This window comes from Solanum stenotomum, chromosome 8 (genome assembly GCF_019186545.1).
Source record: "Solanum stenotomum isolate F172 chromosome 8, ASM1918654v1, whole genome shotgun sequence".
Lineage (NCBI taxonomy): Eukaryota > Viridiplantae > Streptophyta > Magnoliopsida > Solanales > Solanaceae > Solanum > Solanum stenotomum.
In genome coordinates, this window is record NC_064289.1 from 18,329,956 (window position 1) to 18,339,941 (window position 9,986).

At 28.8% G+C, this 9,986-nt stretch overlaps 1 protein-coding gene across 1 annotated transcript; it reads right to left on the reverse strand.

Annotated features, from left to right (window-relative positions):
* Positions 1-1,996: 1,996 nt before the first annotated feature.
* LOC125872709 (auxin efflux carrier component 6) lies at positions 1,997-8,443 on the reverse strand. Its single transcript, XM_049553478.1, has 7 exons — positions 7,996-8,443; positions 7,321-7,919; positions 4,787-5,000; positions 4,165-4,250; positions 3,875-4,032; positions 3,213-3,289; positions 1,997-2,468 (listed from the first exon to the last, which is right to left on the reverse strand). Exons 1-7 carry the CDS (start codon positions 8,418-8,420, stop codon positions 2,402-2,404), a joined length of 1,626 nt encoding a protein of 541 aa, XP_049409435.1. The 5' UTR covers positions 8,421-8,443; the 3' UTR covers positions 1,997-2,401.
* Between the last annotated feature and the right edge of the window lie 1,543 nt (positions 8,444-9,986).

Genomic DNA, 9,986 nt, shown 5'->3' on the forward strand with positions numbered 1-9,986 from the left:
TAAATATTTTATTTAAATCAAGGGATAAGGGTCTAAAAAATATCCTAACTTTGGTCGAATTTGCTGTTGCGATCCTAAACTTTCATGAGGACCTATTACCCCCTTAGACTATTTAATATCGTATTTTTTACTCCCTAACTATTTAATAGTATATTTTAAAGGTATATATGTGCCTACGTAGACACATTACTACTTATAATTTTGCATTATTTTTTATCTCCATGTGGGCAAATATATATGTTTAAAATACAGTATTAAATAGTCTAGGGAGGTAATAGGTCCTCATGAAAGTTTAGTATCACAACAGCAAATTCGACCAAAGTTGGGGTATTTTTCAAATCCTTATCCCTTAAATCAACTAACATTTGACTCTAAATATTTTGTCACTACATTTCATATCTTTTAATTAGACGAGAAGTCAATAAAATGTTGCTTCTTTTTAACAAGTCACGATATTCTTGGGCAAGCCAACAAATAACACTACATGTCGTTGTTGTCGTCGACGTTGTTGTCGTTGTGGTCGTTGTTGTTGTTGTCGTCATCAACGATAAGTGTTGTATTTCTACTAGATACATTAAATAAGAAAGTGTTGCCCATAAGATTTTAGGTTTGAGATCAATACATTATTATTTGGTAATTGTTATGTATCAGATGCATTTAGTATAAATTCGAATTTATGTATCATAACTAAAAAATTAGTGCATGATACATTATTATTTATGTATCTTATTTTATTTGAGATCGTGAAGATCCTTTCAATTTAAATTGATAAGTATTGTATTTCTACTAGATACATTAAATAAGAAAGTGTTGCCCATAAGATTTTAAGTTTGAGATCGATACATTATTGTTTGGTAATTGTTATGTATCATATACATTAGTATAAATTTGAATTTCGTATCATAACTAAAAAATTAGTGTATGATACATTATTATTTATGTATCTTATTTTGTTTGAGAAATACTATATTTTAAAATATAAAAAAATACATTATACATGTAATTGTTCCAAAATAGCTTCTTCTTTTTTTGTGTGATAAATAACACAAAGTTTATGTATCAAGTACATTTATATTAAACATGATAAACACTAATCAAAGATTCAACAACATTAGAGTTATCTATCAATACCTTAAATATGAACATTATACATTGCATAAAATAAAGGTTATTGTAGCAGTGTATCAGATCAATGATAACACTAACAAAGACTAATTTAAGACTCAAAATAAAAGAGATACATTAAAATTTTGTATCTTTGATAGTGATGGCAGATCCAACTTTTTTCTTCTTTTTTGGACATTTTTCAATAGTAGAAACATTAAAAGAAAATAAATATTTTTCAAGATAAATTTTCAACGACAATATGATTAACTAAAATTGCAATGGTTCAATAAGATTTCAATGAGGGCAGGGGGAGGAGGTAATTTTATTTTTATTTTTTAAGATGAAAAGATTAAAAAATAATAATAAAAGAAATCAAAAATTGAAGTGATGGAAAGAAATCTACCTCTTGAATAATTTGAAATCATTAATTGGAAATAGAAAAGATTTGAAATTCAAAAAATAGATTAATTGATAAACTTGAGAGAGACACCTTCTGAAAATCAAAATTAATTTGAAATTTGTAACTGCTAAAGAAGTGGAGAGAATTAGGAATAAAATGGAGGAGTGAAATGGGGAGTGGGAAACGTAGGTGTAGACTGAAAATAGAAGTGAAATATTTATGTATCCGGAAGATTTTATGAATTGGGGGAATTAAGGAATTTTTGAAATTTTTAAAAAAGGTAGGGATAAGTGAATATTAAGGTGAGGTGGTAGACAATACTTCTTTAAACTGGAAATTATATTTATTATTTCTTTTAAAAAATCTACCTACTAATAAAATATTTTTAAAATACAATTGCTACTAATTAAAGTAAATTTTGAAATTAATTATAATCGTGCCAAGCACGGTTTAGTTTAGTAGCTAATAATAATAACAACAGGAAGCAACTATGTCAACTATTGAGCTACTTGTTCACTCTTTTAATATGAGAGAGAAATAAGTATGGTTACAAATTACAATAACATAGTAACAATTTATTCCCTTTCGGTTACCACTAAACTATATTATATTGCACTAAAGAAAGTAAAGAAAACAGTAAATTTCTTGGCCCAAAGGATCTTTTACATAATTTTTCTATCACTATCTAAGTGGACACTAATAATAGTGATGATTTAACTTTCATAAGTCAATAATCTTCATAACTTTTACAAAATTGGAACCCAAGAAAAGAAACTTGATCCATGTATGAGAACTCTAAATATATAATTACTTGTCAAAGTGCTGGTTAGATCAAAGTAAATACACCATAATTATCCGCATGGGGGGCCAAAGATTTTCTTAATATTTTTTCTTTTATAGCCCCAATAGGACATAATAAAGAAGGGTTACTGGTAATGAAACCAACATCCCAAATATAACCCTGCAAAACAAGAGAACAAAGTCATTTCAAAATTATATCTTTTACTAAAAATATTGAAAAATGCAAGGGCAAAATAGGTATTTAAAAAATTGATTTTATAAAGAGAAGTTAACGATGCCAATGATTTTTCTTCTTCTTCTTCTTCTTCTTATTATTATTATTATTATTATTATTATTATTATTATTATTATTATTATTCTTATTATTATTATTATTATTATTATTATTATTATTATTATTATTATTATTATCATTCTTCTTCTTCTTCTTCTTCTTCTTCTTCTTCTTCTTCTTCTTCTTCTTCTACCTCTTCTTCTTCTTCTTCTTCTTCTTCTTATTATTATTATTATTATTATTATTATTGAGGATAATATGTTTCTAGGAGTTGGGTTCATCGGATAAAGAGAAGAGGGTAGACAAATTAAGATTAATTAAATTGTTTAAATATTTTATGTTGCCTCCGTTACACCTAAGGGAATTTTTGGCCCATTTCACAAATAGTAAAGGCATAAATGGACCAAAATATAAACAAAGGACATTTTTTGTCATTTCAATTTTCATATAGTATAAAGGCATTTTTTAATCTTTTTCCTAAAATATACTTTTAACATATTTCTAATATAAAGGAGGCCAAAACACATATTTTAATAAATTGATGTTAGATGTGTCAAATTATATATCATAATCGAAATAAGTATTTATCAATAACTAAGGGATCGAAAGTAATAAATTAGATGAACTTACCCTGTACTTAGTATGTCTGGATGCAACCCATATTCTCTAGCAAAGACGAATGGAACGATTCCTTGGGGAAGAGCTGCCTGAATATTAGGTATAAAATTAAATTTTTATTTCCTATAGTTATCTTAATTTATTTAAACTTATAATATATGAAAAAATAGAGTTTTTTTTTTTTCAAACCAAAATATTGCATTTTCAAATGAAAAAAAATGAAAATTTTCTACAACTAAAAGCTTTGAGTTCATGCATGCTCTGAAAAATGTTTACAAACTTCAATAATTAACATCATGGTGCACGAATTGAACCACTAAACATGTAATTAAGTGTAAATATAATGTCCAAAACTTTTATGTCATATGATTGTTTGAATTAAATTTGATAACGGTATTATTATCAATGTTCAAATTAGAAAGAATTAAGTAACATATATTGTTAATGAGTTTAACTAATGTGCACCAATAATGAAAAAAAAAATTACATTATTATGTCAAGAAAAAACACTTAATAGTAGAATTTCTATAGGGAGTACACACAATTTAATCGTAGACAGTCATGCTATATTTATATATATTGTAATAGGTAATTATTTGCCTTCAAAATTACAAAGCTTATTTTTTTATATAAATATTTATCTATAGATATTTTTTGAGTGACCTGATAATTACCTGTACAATTGCGGTATGAAGTCGAACTCCTTTAAGTCCAACGGCAATAGAAGCGGCTGACATTACTAGAGGTCCACCTATAAATCTTATGGCCATCCCTATTGTTGCCATCTTAGTACCACACGCAATTATTCGAGGTTGAATTGCCATGAACAACCCTATAAAAATACCATACACATATTGAATATAATGTTACGTTGCTAGGCTAGTACGGCTCGCTTGGCTCTTCCAGCAATTACTTACTAGTTATTTCATTGGGGTACGTAAATTTTGGTAATTATGTGACATACCTAAACTGAACATTGCCATCCCAAGGCCTGCATCTGAAATTATTTTAATGGAATATTTTACCAAACTTGGCATCCCCACATTCCATCTGCTCAAAAAGTTAGGCAACTTTGTTAGTAAGTACTCTATGATTCAAGGAAAGTAAATGACTTTTTTTTTCCCTTTTCTGAAGATAGTACTAAAGTTTAGTCCCTCTATTTGACTTCTGAACAGGTTGAACCATCATTTAAACTTTGGCATCATTAAAATGACCCTTTATGGAGTACAATGCCAACAACCAATAAAAAATTATACTAGTATATTATATTAACCAAAAGTATTAAGCTACCTTTATTAAGTTCCAGAATTACATGGGTTATATGTAATAATTACTCTCTCTTTCAATTTGTTTGTATATTTTTAATCCGATACGAAATTTATGAAGAAAAAAAAAACTTATAATTTGATCGACTTAAGTAAAAGATATGTAATTATCATGTACCAAAAGATCATCTAATATTGTGTCTAAAGAGTTGTCAAGAAAGAAAAGAGATGTTCTTATCGGATCAGACAGATTAAAAAGAAAAATAAAACAAATAAATTGAAACGAAGGGAGTTAGATTTTAGGGTGTTTAAAGAACTTACTTGAATGAGATAAGAGACCATAGAAGTCCTAAAATACTGGAATAAGTATTTGGATTACGAGAAAGTTTTCTCCCAACCATAACGATAATGAGCCTTAGCATGACTAAAGCATTTGGCATTTCTTGTTTAATAATATTATTTGTATTTAATGAATCTGCAGCTCCAACTTCTTGCACTGGGAAATTTGATATATCTCTGAAGCTGATTTCCTTTTCTGGATTAAACAAATCATAACTTATTGTTAGTGATTAAAGAAAAAAAATTTACTTAACCATCAAAATTCATTGGTCTGACTAATCCAAATTCATTAAAATAGTGATTACACTAATCACTTTTTGGCTCTATTTTTGAAAAATAATAAATCCAGAGTTTCAAATTTCACAAGTCTAATTCCAAGAATATCATGAAGTTTTACTTTATTGTGGAATTTGAAATTTTATCATCAAAGGAGTGTTTTCTACTAGGAATTTATTTATTTAAGGCTCCAACTGAGTTGATCGACTTGTTAAGTATATAGAAATTTCATTTATTCCATCACAGTTGACGAGACGAAGTAGGTTAAAAGAAGCATAAACAAAAGTGGGAAACAATGGAGTGGAGAGATGATGATTTATCAAAGCTGTGTTTATGAGTAGCAGATTGAAAGTGCGCTCTATCAAATAAGTCTCTCCATCAAAACACACGTGCTTTAAAGTAATGATATTGTCTATATATGTTAAAGTCTGGTCCAATTATTATTTTGCCCATTATATTTAAGAGGAAATTGTTGTTCTCATTTCCCTTTTTGACTTTTTCCATTTTATTTTTGCTTTTTACTTATATCCATATTTTTTTACTATATGAAAATATAACTCCATGCTATAGATTGCACTTTTTTCAGGATAGACAAGTCCCTGTTTAGGAAAAGTGGCACATGAAAATCAGTCTTATACGCTTCTCAGTGTTTTAATAAATTATTACTTTAAACAAAAATATTTTCTTATCATTTAGCAACAAAATAATAATTTAACGCAATAAGTATTCTTTGAACCAAGCTAAATCATATATGTACCACTCCCTTTGTCATGAAATTTAAAACAGAAGGCAAAAGTTATAAAATTATTAGTCTAAAATAATCTTTAAATAGTAGTGCTTGTGTAACTATAAATTATGTCATGATTAATGAAATAATTAATGATCAATACAAGGGAGATGCCACCAACAGGGCTAATTATATAAAAAGAAATAGTATAAAATATATCATTAAAATTATCTTAAATATATAAAAGTGATATAACTTTTGGGACAAGTAAGAATAATAATAAAAGAAGTCCAAGTTAGTTGAGCTTTGTGACGGACTATATTTAATCAAAGATATTAATAGATCGAACCAAGTACATAACATACTAAAAATAAAAATTGTATCTGACATAAATACTATATGCACAAATATATTAAACAAATTCAATTTGGTATAATTTGAAACAGAGTAGTAATAATAATTCAGGTACTTTGAGTGGTCAAATTTATTGAAGATTTTGGAGTCATTATAAGAATCAACCAATTTGTTGTATTTGATATGTCAGGTCACAGGTTATATGTCTGGATGCAAGAAATATGAAAGTGAAAAGGATACAACATGTGAGAATCTAGGGACAATACTTTATTCTTGGGCATGCAAATGAGAAAGCAACCGATCTATAATATAGTTTGACTTTACCCAGTCAAAGGAACTATATAGCTAATACTATATTATTTTCTTGGGATCGAACATGCTTTGTTTATTTTGCATCATAATTTGTTTGTAATATTTCCATGTACTAGTGTTAATTAAGTAAATTCTTGAAAAGGAACTAAAGACACGTTATTTTAGATTACAAGGAGTATTAGTATCAATGGTAAAATATGCATGACTCACCGCAAAAGATTCCTCCACCCTTAACTAAACATTAAATAGGCTGTCGAGTTTAAATTTGTGTATGGAAAAAAATGGCATGTTATATATTTCGATGGTCTCTTAAAAATAATTAAATTAGCTATTTAAATATTAATTATTTTATTTTCAAAATGTAATCATCATATACTCTCTCTATGTCAATTTATATAATAAATTTTTATTTTTAGTTTGTCTCAAAAGAATGATATTATTTTTATTTTAAAATATCAATTTTAATATCAATGAAATGATTTATAGTCAAACAAATATTTATAACTTATTTTAGACCACATGTTTCAAAAGTTTTTTAAAAAAAAAAAAAAACTGTATCAAATCAAACTACATCATATAAATTGAAATAGATAAAGTATTAATATACAAATCATACATATTTGCAGATTAATTACTACTATTATTTTGATAGGTAGCTTCAATTTCTATAAGAAATATCTTAATAAAATCGTGTTATCTTTTAAATAGACCTTAATGCCACACAAATTTTAATTTCAGATAAGAAAAAATTAAAAAACCACCAACTGCGCATAAGTCACAGAAAACAACAATTCCAGAGACCAAAACAAATAAGTTTGAGTTTGACAAGACATTATAGCAAACGTACCTCCAACATCATCTCTGTACCCTTGTCTCTCTCCATTTAGACATGACGACTCCCACGCCATTTTACTAGATGGAGACGCCTGCTTAAACACCTTACCCGCCACTGGGGACATCACCCACATTGGGGTATTCCCACTTGTTGTCACAGTAATTGTATCCAATTCATTGAAATTCGAGCCCCTGGGCGTCGGCTGCAGCGAGTACGCGTCTGAAGAAGCGTACCCGCCAGATAAGCGAGGACTCGCTGCACGAAACCCAACGCCCAGGTCCCCGTGCCCGAACGGGATATCCCCGTTATGTAAAGGCGTGTGAACGGAGAAGATTTCAGCATTGGAGAGATTTGATGCCCTAGGTGTAATTCCTATAGAGGATGAAAATGCGGATTCCGGTGCCGATGACGTGGATCGACGGATACGGACGTGGATACGTCCGTTACCGTTGATTTCTGATTCCGTACAAAGTGGATTCCGGCCGTCTAGTGAGATGACGTCATTGTCGATCTCGAATTTTGTTATGGATGCAGCAACATTGCCGGGGAATTGATTTTTGATTAATATTGTGGCAGCTCTATATTCAAACAAGAACAATAATAAAGTATACCTGCATTAAATTAGAATTGTAATGATCAGACAGTTCAATATGATATTAGAGCAGTCAAAATTCGTGAGGAATATACCATATAATGCATTGAAGTACAACAAGTTGAACCATGAGGCTTTGAGTGAAATCACCATACATGGCATTAAGCAAAGGAATGCCCATAACCAAAGTATTAGGCAAAGTTGAAACAGAAAAAAGAGTGATAAGCCAATCCAACTGCCCTTTACAAATGGCCCAAACTGAGAGCAACACAAGAACCAAAATCTTTGACAAAGTATCAGCCAATATGAATTTTGTGTCCATTTGGTAAGGATTGTTTTGAGAGATGAAGTGGAAGGATAGCACTGGAACGGCGAATACCGCGACGAAACGGTTGATGCCGGAGCATTGCTCCGGCGAGAATATCTTCCACCATTTTACTGAACCATATGCCACTATCATAGCAAAGTATAATGGAACCATTGCACACATTACTTTGTAAAAATCATTTACACCTATCATCTTACAATTAAGTATCTTTTTTCCCCTTTGGGTGTAATATATTATTGTAAGGAAAGTGAAAGGGTTGATTGAGTTTATATAGAAAAATTCTATATGTTTAAACTTTGGATGTACGTTAAATGAGATTCTTAATTAATTATTAGGAGTACTAAGCACTGGGATTAATTGGTTGGTAGATTCAATAATTACTGTTCTTTTAACGTATGGAGAAATTTTATAAGGCGCGGGAAATATCTGATGGTCTAGAATTACTTTAAACATACTCGCACCAAATTATATACACTCAGTTGACTTTTTTACATTCATTTCTCGAAAGTTAAATTGTATATGAATTTTGATTAATATTTTAAGATGTATCTTGTCATTATTTTAGTATAAGATAGATTGCAACTTAAAGTATTTTTCATCATATAGTTTTGAAATATCTAAATTTAAAATACTGAATTAGTCTAATTCAATTTAGTTGCAAAAATAAGTCAAATTGACTCTCATGAAGTAAAATATGACAAGTAAAGTGTGTAAAGTTTATTGTGTATATATAAAAGTGAATAGAGGGATTAGGGAGTAATCCCTCTGTTTCATATTACTTGACTCATGTTGACCTGACACAATACTTCTTAAGAAAGCTTTAATTAGAGGTGTATTTCACTAAATTAATCTTATTTATATAGTTTTAAAACAATAAATTTGACTACTACTTCATTATGTGGTTATTTAATACTTCCTCCGTCCCATTTTATATGTCATTTCTAGCTTTCTATAAATGAATGTACCACAATACTTGTCATTTTATAAAATTTATGCATAAATTACCATATTTTACCTATTATACCCTTATAGAATAGTTAATTAATCTTGTCATTTATTAATAAAGTTGATTTAAGAAAACATTAAACAAGGGTAGAAGGGTAAAGTTACATCATTTCTTAATGGAAGTGCAAAGTAAAAATGTGACATATAAAATGGGACGGAGAAAGTACTAAGTTATTATGTGAAAAAAAATAATAGAACTCTCTTTATTTGCTAAAATAATAGTAAAAAAAAATATCTAATTTTATTACGGAGGACAAAGTAAAATAAAATCGAGGAACTACTATATATACATGTGTTTGCTAAGGAATTATATATGTTATTTACTGTCCAAGTCAATTAAAATGACTATTTTAGTATTAGGATGATGTAGCTTTCCTTTTTTTGACAAAAGAAAATTGTTTGAAGTCAATTTTAAGATTGTAAGTTCGAATCAGGATAAAAAAAAGATAAAAGCTTTATTTAAAAAATGATAAATGTAACTTTCCTTAATCATGCTACCTTCGAATCCTCTAATCCTTTCATTGTTTTCTTTAATTTGCTTTCTTGCTGGAAATTAACATCCAAATTCACTCATCATGAATTATGGAATTGATCCTTCATTGTGCTTAATTAATTAATTCATGAATAGTTCTTATAAATGGCACTCCAGCCGACAAGCTGGCCATGGGAATATTTAGGAGGCACATTGGGATTTGGGATTAATTATGCGCATCCTTCATTCATATGCTCCATAAGTTAATTTTTATGTTGCCT